Source organism: Berghia stephanieae, chromosome 1 (assembly GCF_034508935.2).
Source record: "Berghia stephanieae isolate SIO BIC M18660-M18661 chromosome 1, UCSD_Bste_1.3, whole genome shotgun sequence".
Taxonomy (NCBI): domain Eukaryota; kingdom Metazoa; phylum Mollusca; class Gastropoda; order Nudibranchia; family Aeolidiidae; genus Berghia; species Berghia stephanieae.
Window position 1 is genome coordinate 11,900,955 of NC_088360.1, and position 22,412 is coordinate 11,923,366.

Below are 22,412 nucleotides of genomic sequence, written 5' to 3' on the forward strand. Positions count from 1 at the left end.
GGTGGTAAAGAATTCCATACGATTGGAGCCAAAAATGCAAACCACACTCAGCAAACTTTGTTCTTGGGATGCTTTTCTTCATTAAAGAAGTACTGGTGGATCGCAGAGTTTATATTCCGTCACAAGGCATTCGAGGTATTCAGGTGATGTATGGGGAATGCAATATTAAGCAAAACATGCGATTTTGTATGTTATTGTTTTCTCTATTGGAAGCCAGTCTGGTGACTTAAGGATGGTGTTATATGGTCCCAGGGATTTGTCCTTGTAACTTTGCCAGCAGCTTTGTTTTGCATCAACTGTTGTAGTCAGTTCAGTGATGTTTTTAGTATGCTGTACAGCAGAGAGTTAAAATAATCCGAGTGGCTGGTAACAAGGGCATGGATAAGTGTTTTACATGTTTCGTCATCAATAAGATTTTATATTCTGACATCATTTGGAGGGTGATATGAACTGCCTGACAGCACTTTGTTATGTGTGTGTGCTTGTCTTGGAATGTTCTCTTCTGGGAATTACCTCAGCTGGTCAGCCTCCGAATAATCTGATAAGCTAACTACTGAGGTACCTTCTTTAGATGGGACAAAGCGAGTCAAAAAGCCAACTAAGTGGGTGCCTCATATGACACAGATGTTCTCAAGCTGGTCACTCACTGGTGCAAGTGAGACAAACTTTTTTTTGGCAGATGTAACTGTCCAAATGGCATGGAGAAACTGGGTTTGGCATCATGATATTTTTAAATTTTTTAATTTTGCTACAATAACTTGATTTTACCTGAATAATAGTTAATTACACAGTGATTGCACAGCAATTTTACATAAGAAAGCCAAGGTAAAATTCTCATGACTGATAAAAAATGCGGATTTCTTTCTTATTTTATATACATTTTTGCAGAAAAAGTGGTGGGTCTCGTAGCAGACCTACCATATTTTGATTGGTCTTTCTACCTTTGTGACTGACAGGTATGGACCTTTCTGCCTTTGTGACTTACAGATGGGGGTCTACCTATTTCACCTTGTCGAGAGAAAATAATAGCGGATAGATGGGTTGAGTTGTGTGATGCTTACTGACTTTCAATATTGAACCTTTAAAAGATATTACATGTCGGCATTATGACCAAATATGGATATATAAGATATGGTTGTTTGATGTTAACCAGCTTTCACTTTCAAGATGGAAAGATTATGAAGAAGGCTTTGGTTGGCTAATAAACTTTGGACAAGAGGTATAATGATAAGCAAGCCTGTTTCTCTGCATTTTATTCAATCACAACAACTATCAACTATCAAGATACATTTGAAACACTTCTACACCACTGTCATCCCGACTGAGGAAGCTGCTACATCATTTTTGATGGATTAAGGCTTGTTGACATATATCAATGCATGTGATCCTTGTGGACAGTCTCAAGCCTATATTTACAGAGCGCAGAGAGGAAATATCCAGACGGTAGGTCTACTACGAGAACAGAAACACGGTGGTAGAGCAGTAGGTCTGTTATGAGAACAGATAACACAAGGCTACGAGGACGGCAACGAAAGAGTGATACTTTAAATATTTGGTGCTTTAATAAAAACTTGTTATCAATAAGTAAACATTTGAAAACATCATGCGACCACAAAGTTATTTTAGCCATAGTCACTGGTGGCAAAAATTAAATATCCTGTGAGCATAGCAGAGAGGGCTATGCATGTGACCCATTCAATCTTGAAATTTGGTGCAGCCATAGATAAATGAATTATTCTAGAAAAGCCCTCATTAATAATAAATTCTGAAAAAAGTAAACAAATGGAAGATAGGTGTAAAGTGTAAAGTTTTGCCTATTTATTTCTGAATAAAAATTTCTAGTAATCTTTGTATAGCAGCGTGAGAATCAACCTTTTTCTTATTGTGTTTAATTTTTCATACGTTTTAAAAGTTCCTTCTACAGGGAGTAGTGGATTAGGGCTTTTCTCCCATTTCCAACCAAAAGATCATCCTTTCCCCAACCATGTGAGAGGCAATCTGAATTATGAAATTTCTTCCTGTCCAGGTTATAAGTGATTTTGTGTGTGTGTGTGTGTGTTTGTGACTGTGGAAGACTGGAACCAGAGACACATTGCAAAATTGTTAAATGGCAATTAATCTGACAGTTGGAAGGCATTCATCTTGTTTGATACTTGAAAAATAGCTGTGTAAATATGATTGAAATAGTGAATAATAGTTGTGTAAATATGATTGAAATAGTCTCTATTACTTGCGGTAAAATAACAGGTTATTGTATACCAATGGGATAGTGGAAGGATGTTTTTTGAAGTAAAAATTTTGTCACAGGAAAGTGGTGGGTTATTATTACATCTATAGTTTTTGTTTTTTTCCTTCTATTTTCTTCATAAGCAAATAATTTTACCACATACCTCTAATTTGTAATTTTAATCCCATCTCCTGTAGTTCTTAGAATTCTTCAATCCAGATATACATTTGTAGATATATATGAAACTTTGAAATACAAATTTCCAAACTGACATTTCTACACCAATCGAAAAAGATTATTCAAAATGTTGAAGCTTCTATGCTGCTTCCACGAGAGAAATTTTAAAAAAAGCAATACCTGTAAAATTACATTCGATCCCAGTATGTCAATCAAAATATAGAAGGATCATAGTATATAATAAAACATATTTCTATGCAAAATTTTATGTCCGTCCGACATGTAGTTAAGGTTCAAGGCTTGACAGAATAAAAGCATATTGTTAGAATTAAATTAGATATAAAATAAAAGAATGCAGTATTGCCCATATTATGTCTGATAAATCCACATGGTGATGAACAACATTTTATTACTCCTTGCTATACGAGATGCAGTAGGCCAATATTGCAAATAATTTTTAGGCCCATTATGGACACACAATGATTTCATAATTCTGAAAATTCTATAATCTGGGAAAAATATTGCTGAAAACAGGGGTACTCGGATCAGAAAGACTTAACTGTATTATTAAAGCAGAAATTCTCTTATTTGTTGAATGTGTGTATTGTACTATTAGCTTGGGGAAAAAATGAAAATGTGGTAAAATATGTTGATATAAATATGTAACATGTGATGTGTTATATTTCCTTACTACAAATTTGTCACAAATTCCTCAAAACTCTCACTTTGGATTTTACTTTTTTTCTTCCAAGGACGCTGAATATGGGAGAAAGTCTTTTATTCTTGTCTCAATTGTTGATTATGTATTTTGTGTTGTTAATTGTATTTTAAAAAATGAACATGCCATATTAAATATAATAAAAGATATTATCTTTTTCTTACTACACTTTTGTCACAACTTCTTCAAACCTTTCTCTTTGGATTTTACTTTTCTTATCCAAGGACACGGAAAATGGCTTTTTAATGAACGTGAATGACCAGGTTGATAATGTGTGTAAACAACTGAAGGCAGATCCAAAACTCAAGGATGGTTACAATGCTATGGGTTTTTCACAAGGAGGACAATTTCTGTGAGTCTTTCACTATAGCGCTGGATTAGACTATTTATTTTGAACCTCATTTACTGCTCTAGATTTAGATGTCCCTCAAAAATAGTCAGGAGAGATACATGTCTGGAGCCATAGGAAAAGATTTTATCACATTGTCTTAGACTAGACTTTGATGGTAAAGTAAAAAATTTATGGCAGAGTAGGTTAACCGTTCCAATCAATTTTGTTTAAAAACCCGCAGGATCTTTCCAAATAAAACTTTAAAGTTTGCTCATCGTCATTATCTCCTCCATCATCATCATCATCATTATCATCATCATCATTATCATCTTCATGGTCATCATCTTCGTTACCATCACCAATGATAATTTTAAAATTTGTTAACATCATTATTATGATGGAACATTATGATGATGATAAAGAGCTCTTCTATAGCACATAATCACCACTAGGTGATGCTTTGTGTGTATTTGTGTGTGTGTGTGTGTGTGTGTGTACTTAAGTAATTCATTATTATGTGAAATATATATCGTTTATATACTCACTCACCACCCATCACACGCCCATACACAATAATTCCTCATTGTTCATGTGATAGATTTTATGCATAACATTACTGCAATAGGTATGGTTTTAAAAATATTCATTGTAATAAAATAAAAGTTAGGATATAAATGACAGAAGCTGGATAGCTGTTGCATGTTGTTTCATGCATGAGTTTTAGCATTGGATTGCTTTTCTTAAAACATGTGATGATTTTCTTTAATTCTCCATCTAGACGAGCTGTTGCTCAAAGATGCCCATCTCCACCTATGTTGAATCTGACATCTTTTGGAGGGCAACATCAAGGTAATTACAATCAAGCCTTTTAAAATGCTCTTTCCATGTGAACTGTCCTCAGTATATTATGCGGGTGGTTGGATGGGAGCATCACCCTTGAATCATATACCTATGATGTTCGCATGGGTGTACGATCCGATAGTGATGTCGTTTCTTCTTCTCTTTACTAGCCTATCCTGCTTCTTTGGTTTGTGATTGTATTTTTGACAGGGGATATTTTTTTTCTGTAAATCTTCTGCCTGTTTGTTCTTGGTTATTTATAATTTAGCTTATGATATCTTTAGGTTATGATTTTGATTTACATTTGTACTATTTTTGTTAGATTGCTTGTTTTTTTGTTTCAGCTGTCTCTCATATAACCTCAATTGTGTTGGAAGAGACCTAAAGCAACAAACAAACAAAAAAAAAAAAATCAGTATATTATTCACTGTGTTGGAGACAACAAAGGGGCACAATCGTTGACAATATAGATAAAACTAAGTTGACATCACTCAGGTCTTTGTTATTGTTTTTTTGCCATCTGTTTTTATGAGTAATTCTCAATAAACTGTATTAACAACAGACTGTAAACGTTCAAGGTTACGCACAGTTTTGTGTCAGTCCGTTATATTTCCAGATGGCAATGTTGTAAGTTTCTTAGCCAAGTGCACAGCATCTATTCCCCTAACAGTTTAACTTCACACTGCGCAGAAACTTTAATAAAACACAAGTGCAATATTAGTAAACTACCCATTGGTTTAGTCATTTCAGTGACTTAGTGAAACAGAAACACATTCATATGCATTATGATCAGCTACGGTTGTAATGATTTTCTTATGCTATGTGTGAAAATAACCTCGTGGTTATGATATTTTCATGAGCTTATTATTAACAGAAAATATATCAAACGAATATGTATATGTCAGAATTATTTAGATCACTGTGTTTTAAAAAATTTATGAATTGAGGTTTATCTATTTAATTATTTATATATTTTTTAATCTTCTAGCTAATAGACTGATCTTTTCATCTTTGCTTGTACAAAGGATTTCATTTAACAATTTTCTTTTCAAACTTGTACACTTAGGTGTTTATGGATTTCCTCACTGTCCTGGAGAAAATGTCACATTGTGTAACTATGTGCGTGAGTTGTTGAATCTCGGAGCTTACATATCGTAAGTATTGTTGGGTTTTCTTCTTATTTTTGTTGTAAGTTTTAAGTATGTTAACAAAATTAGGTTATTGATGCCGCATTGCAAGTTACCCCGAACAAAAAAAATAAAATTAGATTGATAATAATTTGAGGATGTGGATGAATTAAAAAGAATTTAAAATATTATTGTTTATGATTAACCCTCTAGAACCCAGTATGACATAAACGTCATACGTATTAAAGGGAGGCTGCCCTTGGTGACAATTAAACTATTATATTTTTTTATTATTGGCAGTTATTCCCCTTTACCCTTTCTAGCTCCCCGAAGAAGGAGATTGGTTTTTGGAAGATTTTTTATTAGTTTCCTTTTCCTGTTTACATTTTTGCCCACAAGGTTTGGAAGCACTACATTACTACATTATTTTCATCCGCGCCAATCAGATCTAAGGTGAGTAGCATCAGTATTATTTTTTTGATCTTATCATTCTCTAATGTCTGTATTTATATTCTAATTCAGTTTTAAAATTTAGATTGTATTTACTTTTGATGAAAATGAAGTTGAAATAGTAGTATGACAAAAACGTCATACCGGGCACAAGGCCAATTTCCTATATGACATAAATGTCATAGTGGGTCTTACAGGGATAAGTATCCCCATGGGAGGTAAATGTTTATCATATTTAAGGTATTATTATTCTGTCTGTTTTTTTTCTTGCCATGCTTTATTTATATTTTTTTTTTCTTTCTCCTCTTTTCTTTTAGAATGGATAGTGACTCTGAAATTGACGATTTGGTAGCCTGTATCGACCCAAATGAGAGCGATTTTTTTTTATTCTGAAGATGAATATGTGCCAAGTGATGATGATTTCGAGTCCGATGATGAAGAAATACAACGACCAAAACGCAAAAAGAGAAGATTAACAGTATCTGACAATGGTTTTGACGAAGAGGATGACATACCCCTGGCTGTCGTTAGAGCTGAACTACTGCAACAACAGGATGCATTGGCCGCAGAAATCGACGAAGATATTCTGACACAAATGATGAATCAGGGAATGTGGATACGTATGCCTTTCACACCACCAGACACAACATTCTCTGGTGATGTTGAGCCAATGCCTGATGATTTGAAAACTCCTTATGAATTTTTTAGGGAGATTATCTCTGATGAAATGTTGGAAAATGTTGAACCGCAGACAAACATTTATGCAATGGCTGAGAAGGGAATTCAGTTCAAATGCACAAAGAAAGAAATAGAAAAGTTTATAGGTATTTATCTTCGAATGGGACAAATGAAAGCCCATTGTGTGAGAGCATATTGGGCATTTGCAACAAGGTATCCTCCAATTGCTGACGTGTTTGTGAGAAATCGCTTTCTGCAGCTTTGTCGTTACATTCACTTCACAGACAATACCGCACCCAATGATAGTGATCGTATTTGGAAACTTCGTCCCTGGCTGAACAGCCTAAAAGAAAATCTAAAACATCTCATTCCCCTTGAAACACAAAGTGTTGATGAAGTCATGGTAGCTTTTAAAGGGCACAGTGTGGCCAAACAATATATGAAAAACAAACCACACAAGTGGGGCATAAAACTCTGGGCGCGGACCGGTAGTGATGGGTTGCTACATGACTTCACAGTTTACCAATCTATAAAGTCCTCAACAAAATCAAAATTAGGCATGACAGGAGAGGTGGTGATGGACATGGTAAAACATTTGGAGTCAAACAAAAATTACAAAGTCTTTGCTGACAATCTTTTTTCTAGTTTGGAATTGGTGAAATGCCTGAAAGAACGCGGAATATTCTATTCTGGAACAGTACGAGAAAACCGTCTCAAAGGCTGTGAGTTCAGATCAGAAAAAGACATGAAGAAGGATCGAAGAGGAGTGCACGACAGTTTGATTGAAGTTGATAGCAATATTGTGGCAGTGAGATGGTATGACAATAAAAAGTGGATGTCATTTCATCGTTCAAGGGGTTGATCCTATCACAAAAGTACACCGTTATGACAGAAAGAAGAAGGAAAGAATAGAAGTGCCATGCCCTGAAGTTATTAAATCCTACAATAAATATATGGGTGGCGTCGATCTCTTGGACTCTTTGACGGCTTTGTACAAAGCAAAAATCAAAACTCGCCGCTGGTATTTGTACATTTTCTATCATACCATCAACATGACTGTTGTAACAAGTTGGATTTTGTATAGGCGCCATTGTGCTCTCCTTGGCGTAAAACCAAAGAAACTGAGTGACTTCCAGTCAGAAATTGCTACTAGTCTAATACACGTTGCCACAAAACCAGGTCGACCATCATTAGACAGTGGCGCCGACAAAACAAATAAGACACTGCCATCTGTTCGTCCAACAGATGATGTGCGACTTGATGGTACCAACCACCTTCCACGTAGTGCAAAGAGACAATTTTGTAAATTCCCTGGATGTCACCAGAAAGCAGTGATGTTTTGCTGCAAATGCAATTTAAATTTGTGCTGCAATAAGCAAAGAAACTGTTTTTACAAGTTTCACACACAGAGACAGATCTAAAATCTTTGTGCCCAGTATGACGTTTTTGTCATATCCTTATTTGTTCCATTAATGCCCAATATGACATTTTTGTCATAGTCTGTAACTTTTTTGTAAATTTTTTTTTCAAAAATTAAAAGTTGATTAATGTTTTATACATCATTTCTGACTTATTTTGTGGAAAAAAATAATTTTTTTATCCATGGGATCTAATCTTGGGCTCTAGAGGGTTAATGCTTTTACTTATCCAGTGATTGACAATATAAAGTAAAATATCTTGGGAATTTTTGCAATTTTCCTTGAAAGTATATGGAAATAGTTTTTTATTTGATTGAATAAAGGATGCCTAGAATGTGGTTTAAACATGCTGTATTTGATGCGGACTGGAAATGTACAAATATATTTATCTTTCAATTGAATTGAACGCATTGTGGCTCATATATACACTCATGCACACACACACACACACACACACACACACACACACACACACACATATATATAATATCAGGGCTGAGAATCTTCCGCCTAAAGGCAGATTTCTGCCTAAATGGTAGTTTATCTCCACCCATCCCCATCACAATTCCTCCTTTTTCAAATTTTGTTTTTGATAAATAAACAGTGATTTTTGAGAATTTCTCCGTGTCAAACATTTTCCTCAAAACCAAAATCACCATTATGTCTTAATGTCATATTTTGACACCTGTGCTCAGTCTCGTGAAATTTGGTGACGGTCCCGTTTTTATGACGTCGGACCAGACAGAATGGCACCAGATGTCACAATTGACACAGACGACCAGTGGTGTTCTTTGATTAGCTAGTTGATGGTTGAAGGGGATGGGGAGTGTAGGTACCTACTGCCTTTTTAATATCTCTCTCTCTCTCTCTCTCTCTCTCTCTCTCTCTCTCTCTCTCTCTCTCTCTCTCTCTCTCTCTCTCTCTCTCTCTCTCATCTCTGCGCGCACAACCATGCATTAAATGATCTGCTTATACTGAGATAATATATTATTAGAATAAAGCAATGGTTATTGGCTTATTTTATTCTTCTTTCTTTTTACCTTTGGACTGGCTTTATATTTGAGAGATTCTTGGGTTGTATTTATGAGCTGAATAACCACTAGGTTTCAGTAACAAAGATATTGTAGCCTGCTTTATAAAGTAAAAATCAAAACAAAACAACACTTTCTGGCCTTTTATTTGAATAACATTGTAGGCCTTTAACATGAGGAAAGGACAATTCATTAAATGTTGACAAAAAGTAAATTTATGTCTTATGATAAGAATGGATTTATACTAGTAATAGTAATACATTACATAATACTAATACAAAATTATGTTCCTGATATTTTTACACTTTGCTTGTGTTTGATCGATAGACGGGGACACTTTCCTCCTTTTTCACAAATTGCTATTATCATCACTGAATAAAAAACACTCACCAAAACCACTACATCAACATCTCTACCACCACTACTATTACAACCACCACCACATCATCATCCCTACTACCACAGCTACTACAAATGACACCACATCATCCCTACCACCACTACTGCTACAACCACCATCACATCATCATCTCTAAGACCACTACTACTACAATCACCACCACATCATCATCCCTACCACCACTACCACATCTTCCCTACCACCACTCCTACTACAACCACCACCACACCATCATCCCTAGCACCACTACTACTACAAATCACACATCATCTCTACCGCCACTACTACTTCAACTACCACCACATCATCATTCTTACCACAGCTACTACAACCACCACCACACAATCATCATTACGACCACTACTACTACAATCACTCCACATCATCCCTACCACCACTACTACTACAACCACCAACACATTGTCATCCCTACTACAACCACCAAATGTTGTAATTACACTTTCAACTTTTGAAATTCCACCGAGTCGTTTCAGAAATTGCTGCGAGACAAATTTTGGATCGCATCTTAGTGGAATTCAAATTTATAGGTTATGGTCGCATAGATGATCTTCACGATGAAAAATATATATGATGTTGATTTGATGTGGTAGAGAAATTAAACCATTTTAAAAAAGAGTGATTCATTTTCATATTTTGTATTTTTATTTCAGATACGTTCAAGACCAGTGAGTTATCATCAATACTCTCCTCCTCCTCATCATCATCATCATCATCATCATCATCACCATTATCATCAATACCATCAATATTGTCACCCTTATTATTATATAAAATGGCCTCAGACTATTCTTTGGTTTACATTCACATCTTCTTAGGTCCAATATAATATACTTTTTACTTTTGCTATGATTATAATAATTATTGTTGTGGTTATTATTATTATTATTATTATTATTATTATTTTTTTAAATTATTATTATTATTATTAATATTATTATTATTATTATTATTATTATTATTGTATTATTATTATTATTAGTATTAGTATTAGTATTATTATTATTTATTATTTCAATTATTATTATTATTATTACTCTATAATCGGGAAATGTCTGTCGCTGCCAAAATCATCCCAATTGCCGGGCAGGTGAATAATTCAGTGTCATTCAAGCCTTGATACTACAGCCTCCTTAGACGGATAGCCTTGAAGATGTTTGAGTTGGTGGTTTAGTGTTTTTGGATGGGTTTTTCTTTAGGTGCACGAATTTCGTCCTATGTCTAGTTGTTCTGGTGAAAATGCTGTCATTTTGTTTGTAATTTTGAACACAAGAGTCAATCATTGTTCTTGCTGTTTGTCTTGTAAGGGGCTCCATCCAAGCTGTGTGATCATGTCTCTTACGCTACCATGGGGGCTGTAGTCATTGCAGACAAATCTTACAGCCAAGCGCTGAACAGCTTAAATTGCTTTTATATCAGATTGTAGGTGTGGGTCCCAAACTGTACTGGAATAGTCTACGATTGATCTTGTTGTTCCTTTTAATTAACCCTAGCGCTGAATTGCTTTATTATTTTGTTGATGTCTTCTTTTGTTTTAAAATTTCTTGTATAATGATGCCTAAATATGGATTTTCTGTAACTTGTTCCATTGTGTGATTGTTTAGTGTTTATTGCATCTAAGCGGTGTTTTGCTGCTGGATATTTCCATCTTGTAATATTTTGTTTCATTGAAATGATTGCCTCAGGTATCTGCCCATTGTTCGAAATTTGTAAGTCTGCTTGTATTTTTATTTGATCTGTTAGTGATTTAATGTGTCTGTAGAGAAGACATTCATCTGCAAAGAGCCTTGTTTGAGATGCAACAGCTTGGAGAAGTTATGTGACAGAGGAAGAGTATCGGACCTTGAGCTGTCCCTTGTGATACTTCCAAGTCAACTTGACAGGATGATGATGATTCACCTTCAATGATAACTTGCTGTGTTCTTTGTGTCAGAAATGATGTAAGCCACTTGTGATACTACCTAACTTCCTATACCTAATTTTCTAATTTATACTGGAGCTTTTTGTACGGGACTGCGTCAAATGCCTTGCTAAAGTCTAAGATGTTTAGGTCAGTTTGTATTTTGTTGTCAAAAGATTTCATGAACTCATGCATAGTCACGCTTTCACATGGATTGCCCTTTTGAACCCATGTTGTAGAGGTGTTAATATATTGTTGGTTTCCAGGTGTTTCATTATATGATGGTATAGGATATGTTCTAATATTATTTGGCCTACTGTAATATTGGATGGAATCCCTTGAGATAGTACGCATGCTCAGGCAGATCACTTTGTACCTTGCTTCTGGCAGCTAACGGACGGATATTTTTATCTAGAATTTCATTCTAAATTATATTCTAATTCATCAGACTAATTTTGATCTATATATTTATTTAATTTGGATATATATTCTTGTGTAGTATTGTGTTACTAGAAATTAACCCTTTTGTGCGTTGATTCTACAACTATGAATCCTGTGTTTACCACAGATCTGGCTTGTGCCAGTGGTGACAATCAGACAAACAAAGATAAAGGTGTAACAGTTCTAATATTTTACTACAGACACATGTTAAAGAGACAGACCTGCAGTTTGCTAGCATCAGATCGACTAAGATGTGAATTAACAGTCTCAAATAAACATGACCATTTTGCACTGATGGCACGGCCAGTAAAGGGTGGTGATAACAATAATTATATCATCTTATCATTGCTTGCTTCATAATCATAAGATTCAGTGTGGAGTCTTATTTCTATAAGTTATATAAGGTTTGTGTGTTTAGGTTCGTGTATGTGTGTGTGTGTGTGTTGTCCTTCATCTGACCAATAATAATCTAATCGGATTACTACTGATAGCGTGTATTCACCAACATGGTTGTTGTTATCAGGGCATTTCTAATATTGCATATTGTAGGCTGGAAAGGGAAAGCATGCATAAGAAAAGGGTGTTAATAAAGATAATAACCTTAATAATGATTACAATAAAGTTGATGATATTGGTATATTGCCTTATTGGTGTCTCTTAGTCTTATGTATGGCGTTGGTTGCAGGCTCTGTACCTTGACTTATCTCGTGATCAAGCAGCAATGAATGTTGACACTGTCATGAATGGTGACAATGATTCATCTTCCTGTTTCCTAAAAGTTTAAAAGTACAATGTATTATACGTACCATACAATTCTCTCCAAAATAAAAATAAAAAAATACAAAAGAAAACAAACTAAAAAGCAAAACCAGACCCAACCCCCCACCCCCCCCCCCCCCCTCCCCCCGAAAAACAAAATAACTCAAGAACAACCCACCCCCCAAGAAAATTTTTTTTAAAAAAACCCCCCCAAAAAAATAAAAACAAACCCAACTCCTTCTAAATAGCAAGCGATTGAATGATACAACCTGGGAGGGAGGTGAAGTGTGAAGAATTCATTGCACATTGACCCAGGCGGTCAAGGATTCGAGACCCCCTTTCAGGCACTTTGGGTTCTTTTTCTTTTCCTTTTGGTAAGATTATTAATGGCTGATTTGCTCACTTGAATAACGTGGGCGATTCTTTTTGACATCAGACACTTGTCTAAGAATTATCTATAACATAACATAACATATGGTATAGGGCTAATAAAATCCCTTGAATGCCCTTAATATCAATAGTAATGCCATACATCTATTGATTTAAGATTACAATAATGATACACGTGGTAAAGATAGTATTTCAACTTAAATGTACTCATGTTTATGTGGTGTACAAACATATATCTTTAACCAAAGCACACACACACACGCAAATAGAAGATAACCATAATAATATAATAATGCACATACAAGATTGAAAGCCATGTCAACAGCAGTGCGAAAAAGTATTATTCATCATACATAAAACTCCCATCATATAATTCCCTGTCTACTAACACCTTGAAATAAAAATATGGTTTTATCAAGATTTATAAAGGTTCTATATATTATTCCCATCATTCTGTTTGCACGGCTTATAAAATTATCAATATGTACATCAAAATTCAAAAGTGAATCAAAAGTAACTCCCTCATCCTTTTCATAAGGCACAACGGAAAGTAGATTTGACATAGAAGTATCAGTAAACTAATTATGACCTGGATTATTTTTTCCTATAATCCTTCATGGAATGCCTAGGTGATTGCTGGTGTCTTATGGTGCATTGCTGAAGGGCATTATTTTTTTTTTAATTCTTAAATATTCAATAATTCTTATGGTTTTGAAGGACTTTTTTTTTAACACAGATAACATCAAAATAGTATTTTTCTAAGACAACATTTTTAAAAAATGTACTTGTGACGTGAGTATGACACTTATTTATGGTAGGGAAATTTAATTCTCAATATTATCAATTAATTGACATTGTATACTAATTATATAATTGATAAATTATATCTGTGCATAAAATTTAAAGGTTTTTAGAACCTATTAACTCTTAAACGATACGATATGATATTCCTAACAAAGAGATACAAGTATATATGAATAAGATGACCTCTTATTCTACAATATTTTAGTGAAGGAAAATTTAGATACTTTAATTTTTCTAAATAGAATACATGTCGAATGTCAGATAAAAGTCTCATAGCGCGTCTTTGTACATTCTCAATGTTAACAGACTGTAATTTAAATAAGGGATTCCAAATACTATTTCCATACTCTAGACAAGGTCTTTATGACAGACTTATAAAGTTGGAGAAACGTTTTTAAATTAAGATAGCTAAAGCTTCTGTATATAATTCCTACAAGCTTTTTCGCTCTTTTTATACAATAACATATATGTTCATCAAAACACATATTATTGTCCCCTATGTAATAGGAGAATAAAGGGTTCACAGGCGTTTATTGCTTTCAGTTTAGTTCGCCAGGTAAATCTAGCCAGTCTAGTGATGATGAGTCATAGCTTTACACTGAGAGAGGGAGACAATTTTTTCGCCGTTTTGATCGATTTTTTCTTAATTTCAAACGAATGTAGTATTGCCGTTATTAAGTGTAGCAAAAATATTTTTATACTACCAAACAGTTTATTAACAGAGTTTTCATTGATTATTTAATCATTATTATGATGTTGTTAAAAAGCAAGAGGGATAACCCATGAAATTGATACATAAATTTAAGTGAATTGAAATTTTTCAGAGAATATTTTAACATGTTCAACACTTAAGATTTTAAAACAAAAGTAATGGAAATGATGTTGAATATCTGTAGAATGTAGACATATAAATTTTATTCCAGTAGATTGAGGCATTTTTGAGATATCAGTTCACCTGTACGTAAAAGTAAGGATTTTGAGTAAGGCAAAACTGAAATCCAATCACAGCATTGTCTTAATAGACATTTTTTAATAAACCAGCAACATAGTCAAATGTGATTCATTTATATTTATCCCAGAATCAACGAATTATAAGAATTCCATTAAAAACTGTTATATAAGGACACTCATTTAAAGACAATCAAAACCACTAAGAAAATCTTAAAGAGTTCTTATAATTTTCATAACCTTATTTTTGAGATATCCATGCCCATTACTTTTTTTTATGTACTAGGCTTGCACCTCTTTTAATTTGTGTGCCATATAGACTGCATATAGCACATCACTGGTGAAAGATTAGGATCATATTCACCTCATTAAGAATTGTTTCTTGTTCAGAGTTTTCTCATTGAACCAAAGGTATCAATACCTGCATCGCATTTCTTTAAATTATGTACCAGTGAGATACATTTCTCGCAAATTGAAATATTTAAATATGTCAGAATTTTTCATTTATATTTATAGTCAATTGTTGATAACGTCTAGAGTCTTTTAATCCTCTCAGCACGGCTCTGTACTCTTTCACAACAAATTCGACATATTTCATTAATACTGGTGTGATGACCGTCTTCAGTGTGTCTCTCCATGACCTGAACAGAACTTAAATAATTAAATTTAAGAAATATCTAAAATTTCCGCTTAAATTCAATGAAATCAAATTAAATAAATGTCTCTTATCATCACTATCTAGTTTTATTATTGGGTTTCTAAAATATCATGAAATATTCTCCTCTTTGTTGGTAACAAAAATAATTATTGAGATTCCTTTCCACACCCGTCTATTCTTAAATCCCTGAATCTACATAATAAAGTATATATCATATGAAAGATAATTTTATCTACTTTTCTCTGATCCCTCACCCTTGATGGTAAAAAGTGTTGGTTTGATATTTTGAATTTTTAAATATTTCTTAAACTTATAATTTTAATATTTATTTCATAAAAAACTCTGATTATTCAAAAGAGCAAAACACAAACTTATCATTTAATGATGTAAACAAAAATAATTGCGTCTTGTAGAGGAAAAGCTGGTCTTTGTATCCATATATGTTTGAAAATTATGAAAAAGATGCTGCGTCCACAACAGGCTGAGAAAATTGAGTATTTTGATGAAATTTTACTACTCTCTGCCTGAGAGAAATTCAAAGCGATGAGATTTACCTGCAGACATAATTTATTGCCAGTGCATCCCGTCTTGACAGGTGTTATCACTGTGGTTGACGGTAGATTGTTTACCTTACTTGATGGTAGCCAGTGAGGGAAGAAGTAACTAAACTGAAAGTTTGGGCCCTATTTAAACGGCTGTGGGTTAGATCTACCAATGTGCAGCACTCTACATTTAGTAATATTGAAATCAAGCTGCCAGTTTTCAGACCAATTGTATTGTGAATTTATATAATTTTGTAAGATATCTTTATCTAATGTTTGTGCATAAATTTTGGAGTCATCAGTAAAAATTTTGCATTTAGAATTTACAGTATCGGGCAGATCATTATTATAGATAATGAACAGTAAAGGACCAAGTACACTGCCCTGAGGGACACCAATAGTTGCGCATATGAAGAACAACTTTCACCTATGACAACCCGTTTTTACGGCCAGTTAAAAAAAGATACAATCCAGTTATAAATATTACCAGTAATTCCATAATCTGTAAGTTTCAAAAATAACCTTTTGTGTGGCACAGAATCGAAAGCTTTCCTGAAATCAAAATATATAAAATCAATATTGCAATTTCACCACCCTCAATACATCTTGTAAAATCATTCATTACTTGCAATAACTGAGTTATGAAAGAGCGTCCCTTTCTAAATCCATGTTGACAATTATTTAGCAATTGATTCATTTCAAGAAAAGTAACTATTTTCTCTTTAACTATACTCTTTAAGTAAGATTTTACAAAGAATACACGTTAGATTTATTGGTTTGTAGTTAGATGGATCACATCGATCACCCTTTTTGAATATTGACGCAACATTTGTGGATTTCCAATCATATGGGAGTTCACCACTAGAAAGAGATTTGTTATATAAATAGCAGACAGGAAATATTATTTCCTTTGCAAATTCCTTTAATATACGTGGGTGTATACCGTCAGGCCCCATACTTCATTTGTATCAAGTTTCACTAATTTATAATAAACATCAACCTCATTCACCACAATATCGTTCAAACAAGAGTTAAGAACTCGGCTATGAAAAAAAGGCATATTAACATTTTCTTGTGCAAATACACTTGAAACATATGAAGAGTAAAAGTATAATAAAACTGCAAGTATTTTAGGGTCAGGGATACATTCTTGAATTATTGTGTTCGTCCATTATACACTTTGAGTGGCTTTATTTAAGAACATCAACTCCATCACCACCACCATTATGCTGATGACATTCAGATTTATATTTCTATTGAACAAGGCAGCGATTTGTTGTTTTTTTACCACAGTTTCAATGAATATTCTTCTGAAATTAAAACATGAATCCGTACTAAATTTTTTTCTTTCCAAAAACAATTAAAAAACCCTCAGTAACCCCCCCCCCCCTCTAAAAAATAAACAAACAAAACAAAAACATAAGACAATGATAGCTTCCCCCCCCTTGAAAAAAACATAATTTCATTCAGGTTATTGTAGTTATGAGGAATACTTTAAAATATTATTTATTCATCTTGATCATACAGCGATGGTTATAAAGCGGAAAAATGGAAAGGGAAAGATTTTAGTTGTCATAGTGAGTAACATGTTGAAAATAGTCTATTATATTATTATTACTATTCTTCTTCTTCTTCTTCTTCTTCTTCTTCTTCTTCTTCTTCTTCTTTCTTCTTCTTCTTCTTCTTCTTCTTCTTCTTCTTCTTCTTCTTCTTCTTCTTCTTTTTCTTATTATTATTATTATTATTATTATTATTAAAATTATTATTATTATTATTATTATTATTATTATTATATTATTATTATTATTATTATTATTATTATTATTATTATTATTATTATTATTATTATTATTATTATCTATTATTATTATTATTATTATTATTATTATTATTATTATTATTATTATTATATTATTTATTTATCATCATCATCTTCATCACCATCATCATTATTATTATTATTAATATTATTGTTATTGTTATATTATTATTATTTTTATTGTTATTATTATTTTTTTAAATTATTATTATTATTGTTGTTGTTATTATTATTACTATTATTATTACGATATAATAATGATAATGATAATCTTACCAGCTTGGTTCAGGCAGAGTACTGGCATGATCCCCTGAATGAAGCTGAGTACAAGGCAAAGAGTATTTTCCTGGCTGACATCAACCAAGAAAATGTAAGAGTCTCTCTCTCTCCCTCTCTCTCTCTCTCTCTCTCTCTCTCTCTCTTTCTCGCTCTCTTTCTCTCTCTCTCTCTCTCTCTCTCTCTCTCTCTCTCTCTCTCTCTCTCTCTCTCTCTCTCCCTTCTTTTGTCATTTTGGGTTTGCAGCTCTGATAATGACAAATAATCAAAAAGCCGAGAAACTGGTACATAATGATATCAGAAATGGCTTCACAGAGCGTTGATCAAATGTGGATAAAGTCAGTATTTTGTCTACACTTTAACTCACTTTTTTAAAGCAGCTTTTCCTACTGATCTTGTCCTTTGGTGCTAATCTCTCATTTTTTATAGGGATAATGTGTAAAAACAATAAGCATTATTTCCATTGATTATAAATTTCTATTTTTTTTTAAAACTTCCCAACAGACTGTTAATCCTACGTACAAGGCTAATCTCCTACGTCTAAAGAATTTAGTTCTTGTCATGTTTGGAAAGGACACCATGGTTGATCCCAAAGAGAGTGAGGTATTAACGGTGATAAATAATGATAGTAGTAGTAGCATTAGTAGTAGTAGTAGAAGTAGTAGTAGTAGAAGTAGTAGTAGTAGTAGGAGTAGCAGCAGCAGGAGCTTTCTGTAATCTTTCAATATTGTAATTGGGGCAACCAATGAGTAGCGCATTACAATAGTCAAGTCTAATAAGAATAAAAGAAGTGACAAGCTTTTTCGTGATTTCAGTGTCTGTCAAAGACCTAATACAACCAATGTTTGTAAGATGGTAGTGATAACTCTGGATAATGTTGGTGATGTGATTATTCATGGACATATTATTATCAAAAAATGCATCCAGATTACTAAAATAGGTGTTGGAAATAGAAACTTTGCAACCTTCTACATCATTTTTATCCATTTTAATACTATTTCTGCAAGATTTGCTCTTTATACACGGCACCTCGGTTTTCTCTTAATTCAATTTAAATTTGTTTACATCCATTCAATTCTTAATTTCATTGATACAAACTTCAATCCTCTCGACACACTAACTTCATCATCCTCACATAAAGGTGTGTCAATGACATAAATGTGAAAGTCAACTGAAAAATAATTCATAATTTTCCCAAGAGGCTGTGTATAAAGAGTAAAAAGTTGAAGGCCCCAGAATTGATCCTTGTGGAACTCCCTATTTTAATTCAGTTACACCATACTGAGTATGATTGAGCTTTACTGTTTGACCCAAGCTGGATAGATAGGACTGAAACCAATTCAGTACATGTCCAATGAATTTAAGAACATGTTTAAGTTGATGCAATAGAATGTCATGATCAATCGAATCAACGGGCATAGCTAACAATAATATTTTGAAATTTAATAATAGCACGTTCTGTACTGTGACCCAGTCTGTATGCAGAGTGGAATTTACAGTAAAGCTTGTTTTGTTTTAGGAATGTGTGTGCTCTTTTTGGGTACAATATTTTTCAATTATTTTAGAAAGGAAGCATAGATTCGAAATGGGTCTATAATTTTTTAATTGTTCTCTATCTAAAATGGGTTTCTTTAAAAGTGGAGTCACCACTGCCTTCTTCAGGCTTTCTGGTATGGCCAATGACTATTGTTTACAATAAATGTTATGGGTGAAACCAGATCTGTGGCACAAGCTTTGACAATCCATGTAGGAACAAGGTCTAAATAACACGTTTTGGTTGGTGAAGATTTTATTATTAACATAACTTCCTCCTCTGGTGCAGGTTCAAAGAAATCAAATATTCAATTTTTATATTAAAATTGTTGCAATTGCATGTCTGTCGGGATGAATGTCCAAGGGTATCAAGTTGATCTCGTATGGTTTATATTTTAATCTTGAATATAATCTGAAAAACAATTGGGGTGTTGGTTGACAAATCTTGTTTACAAGGGTTGTTTGTAATATTTTTGATGTTGTTAAACAATTTCTCGGGCTGTCCTTTATTCTATATTATGGTTGATTTTAAATAATTTTCTTTTGTTCTGACCATTAGTCATAATAATGATGTTGATGATAATAATATTACTAATATTTATTATTATTATTATTATTATTATTATTATTATTATTATTGTTTTTATTATTATTATTATTATTATTATTATTATTAATGAAAATTGCTTGGACTTCTTTTCATCAGTGGTTTGGTTTCTACAAGCCTGGCCAGGGTAAAGAGTTGTACACACTGAGGGAGAGTCCACTTTACACAGAGGTAAGAAATATTTAGTGTTGATTATTTAGAGTGCTCAAGGAATATGGATATGCTTTTTCCATGCAATAGTTTCATTTAGAGCAGATTTGAAATGTTTTTTCAATTTATCAAGTCTGATTGTTTTGAGTTGAAGCCATCTGTGTGTCTGTTTTTAATCTATCTGTCATTAGCCATGAAAAGGATACAAGCAGTGCACCGCCATGAGTGGCTTTGTGATCATGTTATATGATGTTTTGGCCTGTGATTTCTCGCTCTGGGTTTTAGTCTTGTGGGTGGCGAAAAGTTAAGTCCTTGGAAAAAGGAGTGAAAAACGAATAACAGCGTTGTCTCTGTGTGAAAAAAAGACTGAAATAGCACCTTACTTGCATGTACCTCTCCCTACATGGCAAATATTACTGTTGGCTTGGGACCCCCTTTTATAGTGCCATTCGATATTGTGTAGAGCTGCCAAGTGCCAAGGAACTTCTGTGGCAGTCATGGAAATACTGTGCTTGCCATGGAGTAATGGAAATGGCCTTACAAGCCGTGGAAGTGGTGCTGGTCTATTTCATTATTATCCTCCATGGTCGGTAAATCGATACTCATTTTGTGTACCTTTGTCCCATCAAAGTGCATGCAGTTGATATCAGATAATATTATATTGTAGGGGGTCAGTGACCGAGGCATACTACTATATTTTGTCTCAAATACGTGGGGTCAATGACCGAGATATCAGTAGTTTTATTTTGTACCGGGGGAGGGGGGGGGGGGTCAATGACTGAGATATTGTTTGTATTATTGTGCTGTCAACTACTCTCCCTATTTAATTTTGGAAGTGTGTAATTGTATGTGTGTGTGTGTGTGTGTGTCAGCACGGGTGTGTGTTTGATTGGGTTTGTGTTGGGTCGGGTGAGGGGGGGGGGGGGGGGGGGAGGGGGTCCTGTCAAGGCTACCTCTTTCCATTCACTGCTTTGCTCTGTGACTGCCAGAGCCTGTGTCCTCTATTATTATTTGACCCCCCCTTTTTATAGTCTGTAATCAATTTGTAAATTTTTGCATATTTTATACAATATCAGTTGAGTAAGTTTGGATGTACATTGTGGCACTTAACAAATAGACCATCTATAACTATACATTCCATATATTCGGGGATGGGTAAGAAAATTGTAGTTTATAAGTGTTCTGATATGCTGATGTGATTTTAAATTATACGCATGAGTACATTAAAAATTGTCTTGATGAAGTTGTCTGTAGAGCTGTAGAAATAGACTTTTATGCACCATTGAAGTGCCACTGAAATGAATTTCAATTGTCCCCCAAACGGAACTTGGCATCTCTGATTGCACGATATAAAAAGCCACTTTTTTATTTTTTATTTTTTTGTTAGCGGTCAGAATAACTCTAAATTGAACCTTGAATTGATTCCAGTCCCCTTGCATGTGGATCCAGTGTTTACCAGTTAAGTTTTTGGTAACTCCATGAGCATGTTTTTGAGGACTCAATATTTTGGTGGTAAAACCACTAACCTCGCAAACGGATCAGTATCAGTTCCTGGTGCTATGGAGATGTCTAATGATCCCTCTTCCAGCCAGCAGTGATTGGATAGCATAATCAAATCTAATTGGAAGCTGTTTTTATAGTATCCAAAGGTAGCAATAAATTGCTACTGTCCGTGTGGTGCTAAAGAGACTAGGATAATCTCTTTGGGTCTGATGGTCATATTATATTGTGGATACCTCTAACCCACCTCTTATCAGAGGAAAGATATTTTTCACTGAAGGAATACCACCTGCTTCAGACTTGCCAACCAGTATGATTTCTCTTATTTTAAATACGCTTTGAGGTCCAAAATATGAGAATATTGAACTGGGGACCAAATTATGAATGCTAAAAGTCGAAATTTGTAATAAAAGAGGGGAAAATAATAAAAGTGGAAGAGTTAAAGTATGTTGACATATGATTGCCAAAGGAATTACACAGCTTTCCTTCCATCCTTCAGCTCGACAAGTCATCATAAATTCAGTGCATATCAAGTTTGGAATTTGGATAGTTGCTGATGTTGAAATATGAATTTTAGGGGGAAAATAGGAGAAATTCAGCCTAAATATTGAGGAAAATGTGATAAATCTTTTTAAATGGTTGAGATTATTGGTTGGCCAAATGCTGCTTG

At 33.8% G+C, this 22,412-nt stretch overlaps 1 protein-coding gene across 1 annotated transcript in view; it reads left to right on the forward strand.

Annotated features, from left to right (window-relative positions):
* LOC144968034 (palmitoyl-protein thioesterase 1-like) overlaps nucleotides 1–22,412 on the forward strand; it is a 29,031-nt gene that overhangs the window by 4,039 nt on the left and 2,580 nt on the right. The window contains exons 3-9 of the mRNA XM_078905993.1: nucleotides 3,347–3,474; nucleotides 4,232–4,302; nucleotides 5,360–5,447; nucleotides 10,069–10,083; nucleotides 17,956–18,046; nucleotides 18,457–18,555; nucleotides 20,192–20,263. Coding sequence (XP_078762119.1) covers nucleotides 3,347–3,474; nucleotides 4,232–4,302; nucleotides 5,360–5,447; nucleotides 10,069–10,083; nucleotides 17,956–18,046; nucleotides 18,457–18,555; nucleotides 20,192–20,263 — 564 coding nt within the window. The remainder of the gene's footprint in view (nucleotides 1–3,346; nucleotides 3,475–4,231; nucleotides 4,303–5,359; nucleotides 5,448–10,068; nucleotides 10,084–17,955; nucleotides 18,047–18,456; nucleotides 18,556–20,191; nucleotides 20,264–22,412) is intronic.